The 14,150-nt window shown below is 36.3% G+C and overlaps 1 protein-coding gene across 1 annotated transcript in view; it reads right to left on the bottom strand.

The window, feature by feature from the left end:
- LOC148781752 (uncharacterized) overlaps window positions 1–14,150 on the bottom strand; it is a 40,359-nt gene that overhangs the window by 6,804 nt on the left and 19,405 nt on the right. The window contains exons 10-12 of the mRNA XM_088870892.1: window positions 14,050–14,129; window positions 13,455–13,585; window positions 346–494 (exon numbers count right to left, since the gene is read on the bottom strand). Coding sequence (XP_088727018.1) covers window positions 346–494; window positions 13,455–13,585; window positions 14,050–14,129 — 360 coding nt within the window. The remainder of the gene's footprint in view (window positions 1–345; window positions 495–13,454; window positions 13,586–14,049; window positions 14,130–14,150) is intronic.

Raw genomic sequence — 14,150 nt, 5'->3', positions numbered from 1 at the left:
CTACCACTATCAGTTATAGAACCTTTTAATGAGACCTGCACTGCACATGCACCTACTATTCAAAACACACTCAAGCATATAGATATAAACTTTTTGCACATGCTATAGACAGGATTTGTGTGTTGTGATGGGATAGTTTTGTCATGGTACTTCGTGTCATTGTATATGAGATGTCTTTTTGACCTTCAACAACATTCATGAATCATGAATTTAACACTACAATAATTAGTTGAAAGGGACCAAGAAAAGTTTGCAAATTCTTCTTATAATGAAACTGCACAATGATGAAAAGTGGACTTTTTATGAGTAAATTGCTAGTAGTAAATGTAATCTAGAAATACCAACCATGAAAGTACACAATGGCATTCATTCCTGAACAACCAGGACCACCAGTAGTCCAGAATACAATTGCATCTTCTGAAGGACTGCGTTCTGAATTAGCAAAATAGTAATACATGTGCCTTCCATTCCCTTCATTACCTAAAGTGATGTACCTGTAGTCTTAGAAACATTAGCATGTAATATACTTCGCAAACTTCTCTCCATAAGTACAAGAAATAATATTATAAATATAAAAAATTGAAAACTATATATCCTAGAAAGAAATACTTTTAAGTTATGCCATCTTTTTCATGTTTTTGACTTCTTCATTGACCAACATATATGGCTTATTTTCTATATTTATTGAATATTCTCAAAGAGGTGTAAAACTAATTTTTTATTCCTGAGATTTAGAAAAACAAAAATCTATTTTTTATCCCTTATGTATTTTCGAATTGCGAGATACATTAGGTATCATTTTGATAAGCTCTAATTGTAGGGTATGCTCTTCTTCGAATTTTTATCGTGCCTTGTAGGCAAAAGCTTTCCTTTTCCTATCTATTTTTTTTTTTCTTTTCTTTTCTTTTTTGTTATTTTTGTTTGAGGTGTTAATGGTGGGACTGGAGACTGAGGACGATATGTTGAGGCACCTATGTCCCTAACCGCCAATGCCCCAATCCCAATCCCACGAAATGAGAATTATGGTTTCATAGAGGTGGCGATAATAACAAGCCCATGGTTGCTTACTTCCCTTTCTATTTTCTTTCAAATATTTGGGGCTAACTTTTAAACTATTTCTAGTTTAGGGATGGTTTTGAAAAACAATATTAAATTCAAAGGTAAACCTATATTTTATTTAGTATTTTATCCAACTTTGTCTTAAAACTTTGGAGTGATTCTTTAGAGTCAAAAGGTTTCCAGACAAAGATATAGCATATGAATAGAAAGTTGAGAAATATTAAGAGTAGAAACAAGGAATTAGTTATGTTTGACGGCCAAAAAGTACCTAAATAGATTATTGTCAATATTTAGAGTCAATAAACCATTAGAATAGGGAGATTGAGGAAGATGTTGAGCATAGAATTTAAGCTCGGTGGATGAATTGGAGATGTTCTTTTGAAATCTTCTGTGATCGTTGAATACTAAAAAAGATGAAGGGGAAGTTCTACTTGATACCTATAAGACTTACCATGCTTTATGGGATGGAATATTGGGCGGTCAAGATACAATAAATCCATAGACTGAGTGTAGTTGTAATGATAATGTTGAAATGCATGAGTGGTAAGACAAGGATAAGTACATATGGAGGACCTTAGGGTTAGTCCCAATAAACCATAAGATGAGGGCAATTAGATTTGTCTTGCCATATGTAGTGTCAACTTAGAACAACATCAGTTAGGAGGGGTGATTTGGTTCAAGTGGAAGGCTCTAGAAGGGCAAAGGGAAGACCCTAAAGGACATGGATGTAAATAGTAAAAAATGACATAGTGATTTATAATTTAACTGGAGGGATGGCCATTGATAAAGCATAACAATGAAAGATGATTCATGTAGCCAACCCCAAATAGTTATAAAAAGACTCTAGTGATGATGATCATGATTTTTGTTAACTTTGCAATATGCACAAGGTGGTTCCCAAAAGACTAAATATCAAGTCTCTAGGATTATGTGGATAATCCAAGAGTGGCTTCATACATTGGACTTTCTACTAAGGCTAGCAACGGCTTGGGCCAGCCTCTGGCCCTTGCCCCCAAGCGGAACTGGGCAGAGCTACGAACAAATGAATAAAAGAGAAAAAAAAACGAGAGGGCTGGACCGAACCTGGCCCATGGCCTAAGCCCTACTTTTTAGGGCTAGGCCACCTGACTCATTGTCGGGGCACAACTTCCAACAAATGTACCCTAAAACATGTCCACAAAAATACATAACTCCTAAAACATCTCATGGTCAATTACAAAACATTAGAATAGAGGAGTTTTATAGCCAGAGTTTTGATGATTACCCACCCTGCATAATGTTTAGAAGGAAATTGGCCATCAAAGCCCGGAAAGCGCGATACCTCCGCACCATCAGGCACTGTTATCACAGAGTAAAAGCATTGGAAAGCGATGATGATGGTAAGGAAAAAGAAGTGTGATGAAAATTGAGATAGAACAGACATGGCTGTCTCAGTTGTGAAGATTAAAATCTGGCTCCAATCCCCACTTATGTATACCACATGCGCTGATTAGAATGGTGCAATAATGGGGAGTTAATTTTCCTTGGAAGCTCATTTATTATCTTTTCCATGAATAACTTTGCCATGCTTATCTCTTTATTTTCCCCTAAATAGTTTCAACTGACCTTGGATACTTATTAGCAATATTACTCAGTTGGTTCGAGACCTGATCTAGACCTGCATTGGGTCTAGGTCTATCTGGGTCTAGATAGAGAAATATTAATGAATATAAGTCAAGATCTTGGATGATACGAGTTAATTGGTTGTTTCACCGTTGGCCAAGACGAGTTACTAAGCCGAGTGTACTTGCCTGAGTAGGCCAAAACCTATAGATGTATTGAAAAGAGAAAAAAAAATTTTAAAAATAAAATGGAGATACCAAAACTTATATAAAATCAAAGAGAAACTTAAAAAATTCCAAATATTATAAAAGTGTAAAAAAATAAACTCAAACAATTAATTTGTAATTAGGGAAATTTTAAAAATCCAAAAAACAAAATTGTAAAAATAAAGATCATAACAAAAAACTCACAAATCTTTAACCAAAATTGAAAAATTATATATATAAAAAAAATTTAAACAACGTTTTTGGGATTTTTTTGAATATTTTATTTCAAATACTTGATAAACACAAATCAAGATAATACGTACTCTCCTATACTTGCATACCCTACGTCATTTCATACATCATACTCACATAAACATACAATCATCCTCCGATACACCCTAGTCTAGTCTATCTAACCTAACCCACTTAGGCTCACTCACACCCAAACCTAAACCCTACCCTCATGTTGGGGCCCACTTTCAAGAGCATTCAAGGGACTATCAAGGGTGTACCACCTAAGGGTCGACATTGAGCCAAGCCAAAGGCTCGAGCCCTCCCCTCTCTTTCTCTCTTTCTCGAGTGGGTCGACCCTAGGCCATCTCTCTCATTCTCACTCACGTCCCTTATTATTATCTCTTCCTTAATTCTCTCACTCCGGAATTTCCCTGTGTCTCTCTTTTCCCTCTCTCTAATTAATCTCTCCCTTAATCTTTTCAATCTATCTTCATCTCTGTTTTCACGGAATTCTCTGTTTCACAAAACTCTCGTTGCTATCCACGTCTCCCCCAATTCAGAGTAACGCAACTGTCCCCAAGATCTAACCTTTTCTCTTTCTCCTTTCACAGTCACGCTTCTCTCTCCCCAATCTTTCTCTCTCTCTACCTCCCCTATCATACTCCCTCACCCAATCTTTCTCTCTCTTTCTCTCATCCAATCTCTTCCTCTCCCTCACACGAAACTCTCTTTTATTCTCAGTTTCTTTCTCTATCTCCTTTGCAAAACTCTCTCTCTCTCCCTCATGAAACTCTCTTTACCCCAAGGCTATCGCTCATCCACTCATGCCCCATTTCTCATCCCTTGCTCTTCAAATCTGTTTCTTCGCTCTCTCCTATCTCTTTTTTTCTCTTTCTCCCCATCCTTATCTCCTTCCCTCTCTTTCCCTAAACTCTCTCCCCTCATGTACTTCTCTTTTCTTCCACAAATTTCTCTCTCCCCTCATGTACTTCTCTTTTCTTCCACAAATTTCTCTCTCCCCTCATGTACTTCTCTTTTCTTCCACAAATTTCTCTATCTCCCTCCGTCCCTCCCTCATCTTTATCTCTTCCCATCATTATCTCAATCTCTTTTTCTTTCCTCCATCTCGTCTCTATCTTCATCTCTTCTTTTTACCTATTTTTCCCTCGTTTTCAGGTTTTTATTTTGTTTTTCTATTAGATATTATTCGAGGAAACTCATCGATTCTCCCATTATCATTTAAATTTCTCTACCATAAAACTTCATTTTGCTTCTAAAAAGTTCTTATAGATATGCACTTTATCTCTTTTCATCTTTTTTTTAAATATCTTTATTTTACTCTTCTACTCTCTTTCTAAAAATTAGTACATCATTTCTTTATCACGTATTAGCATTCCTTCCGTTTGATTTTGACCTATCTAATATTTCTATTTGCTTTCAATGATTTCTTATCCCTTATTTCCATTCATACATCTCTCTCTCCCTTTCCCTCTCTCTATTTTCCTTTCTCTTTTATCTCTTCTTTTTCATATTTTGTCTTCCTTTCTAACTTAGGACTGCCCTTGCGAGGATCTTCAGGGTCATATTCTCTTGGGTTTATTCTCCTTGGATCCTCCTGAGTTCTCTAGACTTTGTTTGAAATCTAGGGATCTTTACGACGTTCTCGGTTACCTTCTTAGAGAGGGGACATCGGAAAGATGTCTAAAGAATGAGGCGTCTTCTTTTTGCTCTATTCGCCTCTTTCTCTCTATCTTTTTCTAGAAACTCTTGCTTCAAATTTCTTGTTACATATAATTTTTTTAACACACATTTACAATCCATCTTCCCATTTGGATTACTCATACCATTCATAACTACTCACCACTCATGCATGCATAAAATCATTTTTCATTATTATTTGATACCATGCATAAGGGGGATATTCGGAAACTATTCGCGAGGGTTCAACCCTCAAGACTCTGTTCCCCTGAATCCTTCGGGGTACTTCAATCATAAATTGAGCATCTTTCCTCTGTCATTTGGTAATACCTCTCTGGAGAGATGATGCCAGAAGGCTTCTCGTTTTTCATGAACCTCTTTTCTTTTTTAAAAAAATCTTTTTTCCATCTTTTTAGTTATTTGCTTCCCATTGTTTTTCACCATATTTCTCTTTTATCTCTCTTTTAACCTCTTAACCCAGAAACATAATGCCCACCTCTCAAACCTCTCATACCCAGTTGGAGACAAGTCTCAAAACCAATAGATACGTGTGATTCTAGTGTTGTGCAATCAAGCGACGGAGTCAAATTCAAACCACACTGCAATGACAGTCTGAGGGCTTTCTCTAATGATCTAAGAATCTACCCAGACGCGTCCCACTAATCCGTTGACAAGGTAGGCTCATAACGTTCTAATCATTGTACGAAAATTCTCCCATTATTAGTCTCTATCCGCACGCTTCGCTGGTGGTTGTTTGAGAAAGGGTTTTTGCCGAAATCGAGTCCTCGACCCCAGACTTCTTTGGGCTAACAGAAAATCCAACCCACACCGACTAGTGACTCCATTGGGGATGCGCCACCCTATAGTTGTTTCGGTTTGCTTGCAAACCTGCACAAGACTTAACCCACACTTAAAAATGGCTTTGGGATTTTCCAACTCCTATTTTCAAGTCAGGGACTTTATGGTCCCTGCATTAGCGAGCTAGTCCTTTTGAGGTAAGGTCCTTCAACCTATGTCTTCTTCTTTCTTATGCAGAGCAACCAAACTGCTCGCATTTGCATTCCGGCCTAACCGAAAGTGAGAAGGGGGCCCCTAACCCCTCACTACCCCTCTACCGGCATCAACAAAACGTATGTTGTTGCAGAGTGCATAGGTGGTTCTAAAACCATCGCCCCTCATGATCACTCAGTTGCAGGTGGACCCTCCAACAATCTCGAGTCTAATAGTGGGCCTAAAGCTGCTGCCCCTCTTATCGCAACTGGCTCCTCTACAATCGTTGCTTCTGCAAGTAACATAAAGGTTACCCCCAACTCACTCCACACGCGTGACGCCCGTCTCGGCACCGCACATCACACAGCCATCGTAGTCAAAGGGCCACAAGGCCACTCGACACACACTTACACCCAACATGACTAGGGGCTAAGCCGTTAACTCATCATTTCAGGGCAAACAAAAGGCCACCCCAAGTTGCTCACAAGCCCTGGGTCTTTTGGGACCCAAATCCACTGTTAAAAGTGACCCTCATGTCACTCCAATTGTATTGCATACTATTCACTCAGTTCGAGGCAGCTCGAAAGCCATCCCTCAAAGAGCACAAGACCAACGAGCCAGTCGTAGGTCAAGGGCGCACATATATTTGCATGTAAACAATGGTGGCCATAAGGCCACTCCTAGCACCAAGGCCGATAACCCAAGGGCTAAACCTTCTACCTCACTAAGGGTTGGCCCCCATGTCACCTCAAACACGTCTTCAGACTCTGCACATACACACAGGTCTGACATCTCCCCTAGTTTTGAGAGCAAACATGAAAGGAGTCCAGAAGATTTGCTCGCCTTCCGTTGGGGGCAGTTCTACCTGGCCATCAAGAAGGAAAATAAAGGTCAAGCCCAGATATGAGGCCAAGAGACTAAGATGCTAAAGGTCCGACTCAAGGATGAAAAAAGAACGAACATTAAAAATTTCCCTTCCAAAGATCTGAACTCCTTCTCCCCTCGTGCCCTCCTTGATGCGGATGATATTGGGGAAGCATGTCACATGGTGAATATCAAAGAGGTGGCTCGGGCATGATAAGGCTGGTCATCCATAAGGTTCAAAGTCTAGCCCAGGGCAAAGAAGAGCCTACGAATGGAGCAAAGAGCCAGTCTGATACTAACAACCCCATCGAGTCCAAACAACCTTAGCTATCACCCGTTCAAGCCCCTAAGCTAGAATTAGCTCTGCTTGAACTCATTGCAGCTCAGATCTTCAAAGCAGCTCCACCTGAGCCCATTCCAAGCCATGACACTCAAGACAAGGCATTTCTCAAGCCGAAAAGGTCTGAGCATGTCATGATACCGGAACCTAAGTGTAAGGACCAAGACTTTCCGGCATGATGAAGTGCGTTGGGAGGTCATCGGCATGAGTTACACCGCTGTGCATGTGTGGGCAGCCGTGGTGCGCAATAGAGAGTTCAAGCCATCGTGAGTGTAAGGATCAGCCGTCATGCGTGCACAGGATCAACCACCGTGCATGCACAGGATCAGCCATTGTGAGTGTAAGGATCAACCGTCGTGCATGCACAGGATCAGCCACGGTGAGTGTAAGGATCAGCCGCCGTACGTGCACAGGATCAGCCGCTGTACGTGCACAGGATCAGTCACCATGAGTGCACAGGATCAGCCGCCGTGAGTATAACGATCAACCACCATACATGCACAGGATCAGCTGCCATAAGTGTTCTGCCATGAGTGAATGCTTGATGGGAGATTTCTAATGAGTGCCTTGTGGCCCATGTTAGCCACTTGTAAGCCACTTGGGCACCAACTGTATGCCACCTGGGTGCCAAGTGGCACCTACAAGTCTTTGTGGTGACACATGGCTTTCGCATACTGCCACCTCTTCCTTTTTATGATTATAAAACCCCTCTTCTCACCTTCCACAAGCTCTGGCGCTCTCTCTCTCTCTTACTCAAGCAAATGAGGCAAATGCTAGCTTCACTCAGGGGCTTGAAAATCATTGAAGAAAATTAGTTGGGTAATGTTATAGAGGTGAAAGGAGATTCTTTTAACATTGTTAAGTAGTGTAAATTAGAACAGCAAGTGCCCTGGAATCTGAAATCTTTGTGGTTCAAATTTTTAGACTTTTGTGAAAAGTTGAAAGCCTCCTTTACTCATGTTTACCATGAGTTAAATTTTATTATATATTTTATTCTGAAGCATAGGTTGTGTATTTTCTTTGTTAATGAAAAGTGTGGTTTTGAATGGCTTCAATTTCTTGAGATCCTATTGTATTCTTTTCTTTTGTTCTATTTGAAGTTGTAATATTGTAAAAAGGACTTCTTGTGAATGATCTAGATTGTGAAGAAAAGAAAATAATTGAAAAAGAAAGAAAGAAAATTATTATATACTCTGGCTAGGTCACAGTTGTCCTTCATTTTGGAACTCAAAATCACTTTTTTTGTTCCTTTTTAACATTGTTAATCAATTGATAACAAAGCCATATATAGAATTAGAAAAAGGAAAATGTTACTTTAGAGGCTTAGATCTAAGCATCTTACGAAATAAATGGCCTATGTTAGGCGGGTTAAGAAAAATACGTTTGAGCATGCATTTTTCATTTTTATTTATTTATTTTGTGATTGTTCATCAAAATGAAAAAGCTATATATTTAAAAAGTGGGGTCAACCAAATGTCCCTAGCATAGTTTTTGAATATTTTGATGAGTGTATTTATAAAAAATTAACTATTTTTGTTTAAATCTTTTTGAAATTTTCACAAAAGTACAATTGTATTTTAGAAGTTAGTGTAAAATAATTATATTAGTCAAAACTCTTGTCCTCTAGTGAAATTTCAACTTTGCCTTTCTAAAGATCACAAAAATACCCCTTGCCTTGCAATGATAATTACATGTTCACTATTGATTGATGAGCAAACTACTATAAAAAGGTCATTTTTTAAAAAAAACAACCACATAGTAAGTAAATTTTACCATTTATAGCCCATTCTAATATTACTATTTATATTTGAAGGGTTGCAAATGGTAGATTATCTCATATATATATGTATGTGTGTGTGTAAGCAGAGAAGGCAGAACAATGGATAAATGAAAAGCAAAGTTTGCTAAATGGTTGTATATCTACTTGAGTATGCATAAAATTGCCATATAATAGCTAAAAAAGGAAATTGATGTTTGTTGAACAGTTTCAACCAGTATCAAGAAAAATAGATCAGGAGGGTAAGTCCGTCCCTTGCTTGATTGATCTAGATGACTGATCCAGGCTGGTGCATACCGATTCTCTAGTGTGGGAAATGGTAGCAAAATAATTTAATTATTGATTTCAATTTTAAAAAAATTAAAATAAATGTAATACAAAATGAAAAGGGTAGGAACAAGGTGGTTTGGCCTATCCAAAATGTGAGGCTTCCTCATAGACTCATCCAGTTCTCTCATAAAACCAGGTAATTCTATCAAATCAAAATGAGTCCCTATTTGAAATAGGAATCAGGTCAATTACTACTAATTCCTTATCCTAATTGCCGATTCCTAATCCGAATAGGTGAATTCTAGAAAATCCGAATAGGTGAATTCTAGAAAACCCTAGGAAGCAAATAACAACTTGTGTCAATCGTAATTTATACTTGATTTCTTGTCCAAAATTACCTACTCTAACAAGGGTACATTTGGATAACCATAGTTGCTTGTTTCTAGGAGATGACTCCTGGACGAGGCATATCTTGGAATATGGGTGTATGCTACTTGGATAGCATCAATAAATTGTAATCCTAAGAACTCTTTGTTTGGTAGCAACATTTCCTTTGGATCCATGAATACTAGAGAAAGATGGTGAGAGAGTTGCAGGCAGGTTCACCGGTTCTTGGCCGAGGCTAGTCCAATGATGGTAAAAAACAATTGACAATTCCTTCCTTTTTTTTTTTTTTTTTAGGTTTTTTTTTAACCTTTTTGCATGTTTTTGTATTTTCTATTTTTATTAGGGCCATTTCTGACTTTTGATGAAATTGGTAAGATTTGGGGCTTTAAAAACCCTTTTTTAGAGGGAATTGTATACAATGGGACCATTTACTTCTAATGCAAAATGGTCACAATTACTTATAATCATTTGATGAGAAATTTGATAGTTCTGATTTGTCATAAAGTTCGAAAAAATTTCTTTTAAAGTTTGAGTTTGGTCAATAAAATAAATGCAGCCACTCAGTTTCACATTCAGTGGTCAAGATTAATATGACCACTTTGTACCAAAGCTAAATCGTTTCATTCTATACATTCCCTTTTTAGAGAGAGTAAAAACCTTTTACAATTTTTCTCATGCTCTCTACATAAAAACACCCCAACCCTAGCCCTAGTTTTGGGCAACTTTCGTGGTGAATTCTGGCCATCATCCCGATTTCAGTTTTTTTTAGGGTTTTTGCCATATACATTTTTTTTTTCCTTTTTCGAATTAATGGAATTACTTCTTTTTTGGGTTCTTGTTAATGATTTTATCTTTATTAGGTTTATTATTGTATGTTTTTACCTTTTAGGAAGACCTATTAGCATTTTTTAAAACAAGTTTATTATTGTATGTTTTTATCTTATAGGAAGACCTATCAGCATTTTTTAAAACAAATGCTACGATTATAAGGTTTTTATATTCATATATTTTTTATAATTCCTTTTTCAATTTCATTAAGTATGGGAAACATTTGTACTTCATAGATGTTATTGTTTTGTTCCTAGTATATTTCTTAAATTTTTTTAGTTTCCTAGATTTTTATGATATTTCCTATTTAATTTTTATTTTATATAATTTTTCTTATTTTTTAAAATTTTAAATTATGTGAAACATTCAATTGAACTGGTCCGGCCTGGTCAGTTCTCTCACCAGTTTGATCACCAGTTCGGTCCTCACAACATTGATTTAAACAATTAATTTTCGTGTCCATATAAAAACCATTTCATAGAGACCGCAATTCCACCTATTTTAGTTGAATATTGGTTTCCTCATTTTGGCTTCCAAGATGAGAAAATACAAGTAGACATCTCCAAGAGAGGCCTCTCTAGGTATCCAAATAGGCTACAAAAGGTTTTTTCAATCCCAGGAAATAACAAAGGAAAAAGACAAACGAACCACATTTACTCTCAAAATACCTTTCACATATAAAAATCATGTTTCTCAGTTTCCATTGCATATGTTACTAGAATCTTCCTTGGTCGTTATAAATTAATTCCACTCATGCATTCGTTTTTGTTTTCAGTTGCGGGAAATTGGCAATTCCGACATCAGAAAATTTTAAATCGATCATCTCAGTCTTGGCCATTATGGTAAAATTAAGATTTCAAGCCCTAAAAATAGTATATATTGTGACAACTTATCTAGACCGATTCATTTTGCCCTAAAAATAAGTGCCCAAGGATCCATAAGATCTGTGTCATTTTTTTAGTTTCAAATTTCATAGTCAGAATTAGAAATTGATTTTAGAGCCATCATAGATATTTTCGGTGCCCAAAGTGCTTTCTAGATGAAGATTTGAGGTGAGGCTTTGCTTTATTTTCATAATGCCTAGGCCTTACAAAAACTGCCTCCAATATATAGAACAGACCTAGAAACTTAGATTGATTAGGACTTCAAGGGGTATTTTGGACATTATATTTTATTAAAAAATTATTTTTAGTACTTTTTATAGGTGCGCCCCAATGAGAAGATGACCCGTTCCGAATTTTATATTCACACAATTTGTATATAAAAAATTAAAATAAAAATACTCTAAGGCATCAGAACTAAGATTAAGCGTAGTCGCTTACTTGATCAAAATTGGATGGCTGGATAGACCTTTTATGCTATAGGCGAAGTATAGAAACATTTCTCAAAAAATAAAAACGATAAAAAAACATAATGTAGTTTGAAACTTGTCACATTTTAAAGCTCAGGCACGCTTAATTGTTAAGACTTTAAGTTATCAAGTAGTAGTTATTCATTTCCTTATGTTAAAATTTCTAATGATATTTCAGGATCCAAGTACGGTGGCATTTGTATAACTTCAGTATAGGAATGCCGGCGTACTTTAACCTCTACAAGCATTTGGAGAAAATGATATGTGAGATTAAAATCTTATGCTTAAATCAATCCCTGTGTTTTCAACATATTCGAAGATGTCAATACTGACTTACTAGGTAATGGATGTATTTTTTTGTAATTTTGTTTTTTGTAATTCGTTAATGGAGGTATTGAGTATGGTCCTTTGATTTTAGAGGAGTTTCTAATTTAGGTCGTTGAGATACCGCCTTGGTATCTCTTCGACATTGTTGTCCTTCTGTTTTATACTTAAAAAAAAAAAAAAAGCAACAAGTAAAGAGATAATTTACTGGTCGCGCATGCAAATCCTTCCTTGAGATTCTAAGCTAAATAACACCATGGGCCGGTTATCATAGTCCTATTAATACAACATTAAGTTTATACATTCTTAGTTTTTTGTAGAATAATTGTAAAATGATATATAGCTATTCTTGAAAAACATAAGAAGATATTGTTTGGGTAAACCTCAAAAATATTTCTCAGCATATTAAAAATTACACAATAAACATCCCATCTTTTAGTTAAGGGATGCGATATTGTATTCTACTGGGGCACCATAAATACGCACTTGCCACCGCAAAAACCACTTTTGAGGTTCCAGGCACTTAAAACATTTTGGGACTCCCTTAGAATTAGGGGATTCTAAGTTTGATATAGTTTACCTTCAAATCTCTTCAAATATATTCCAATAATGGAACCGATAGTTGAAATTTCATTAAGAATTGTAAAAATTTGAAGCCTTTATGGGGCTCCAAATGCATGTTTTTCAAGAATCTTAGTTTTTTTTTTTCTTCTATGAGAGTGTTTTAAATACATTTTGGGTCCCCTACCTAGCCCAAAAGTGGTATTTGAGGTGGGCAAAAAAATAAGTTTGGTGCCCCAGTTGAATTTTTCTTTTGTGTGGAACAATGGGGATTACAGGCTCCTATCCATTTTGAAAAGATTCAATATTTTGAAATTGTTAGTGAGAATGGGGCCGTGACCTCTAATCGGACATTCTCACTAGTCTACTTCATGCTTCCATTGAAAATCTCTCGTCAATCTAAATATGACTCACATAGTAGTAGATTTCCCGAATGCGTTGATATCCATTTGCATTTTCCGAAACTCCGACATCATTTGTTCCCAAGCAGTCAACTTCGTACCCAATCATAGTTTCTTTGAGAAACTTATAAATCATGTTGGTGACCTGACATGGAAACAACACTCATAGTTTAGTTTATTTTAGTATTACATTGAAATCAAGTGTATTCTAATTGACTTCCATTCAAATGTAAATTTGAAATTTTCAATTACATCTCCATAATGTCTTTTAGGAAACTAGATAATATCATCAACGAAATCATATCCTTCTTTTGAGTAAGGATGAAATTCACAGTTTCCTTGAAATTTAAGTTTGGCTTCACCCCTTCGTCTTTTCTTGCAATAATAAATTATATGTTTATACATAAATAAAAAGCATAATTTTAACTAGGGAATCATGTCATTGTACTTTGTAGGAAATACACAGAATTAATTATTAGGCTGATAAGTTCAACTATCAATAATCAAGAATAAAACTTCTATAAGGTTAGCTACGTTTAATTAAGAAAATAATTATACTAACCAAAAAGAATTATTAATATAAGTGCTACCTTTCACAATTTCTAGTGACAAAGTTTGGACATAAGCTCCAGCATATGGACATCCAGTAATGTAAAGTAGATTAGACAATAACTCAGGGTACTCGTGAAACCACTGCATCATAAAACTGTAAGTGAACATCACAAACAATTTTTAATTAGGTCCTTTAGCAGAGTATAGGGTGGCTGACCTTTAAACCAAAGTCATATAGATCTGCTATAGTTTTGGAATCATTAGTTTGGAAATAAAGTCATATAGATCAGAATATGAGAATCCAGTACCAACAGGTGCATCCATAATAACAAGGCTAGACACCTACACCGCAGAGGAATTTGAAAGAGGAAATTCACTCTTATATTCATATTGTATTCATTCACATGCTAAAAGTCATCTGCTTAACAAGTCATACAGAAGAGAGTGCCTTGGAAGGTCATCATCCTCACATTCCATATATTGGCAAGTATTAAGAGTAGATATAGAACATCAACAAGGAGTCACATTTGAAAGATAGAAGGGATGGAAATTTTATTATGATCCAACCTAGAAAAGCATAAGTGAAGCCACTTGATGAATATTACTTTGGTCCAAAGGAAAGGATTTAGTTCTACTTTCACCCCATTGATGATATAATCCGGATCCTCCTCAATCTTGAAAGGACCTAAAATACAATAAAGAAACA

This window comes from Amborella trichopoda, chromosome 6 (genome assembly GCF_054954075.1).
Source record: "Amborella trichopoda isolate Santa Cruz 75 chromosome 6, AtrichopodaSantaCruz75HAP2 v2.0, whole genome shotgun sequence".
Lineage (NCBI taxonomy): Eukaryota > Viridiplantae > Streptophyta > Magnoliopsida > Amborellales > Amborellaceae > Amborella > Amborella trichopoda.
Note: the sequence above shows the minus strand (reverse complement) of the source record. Positions and strands in the feature narration are given on the sequence as shown.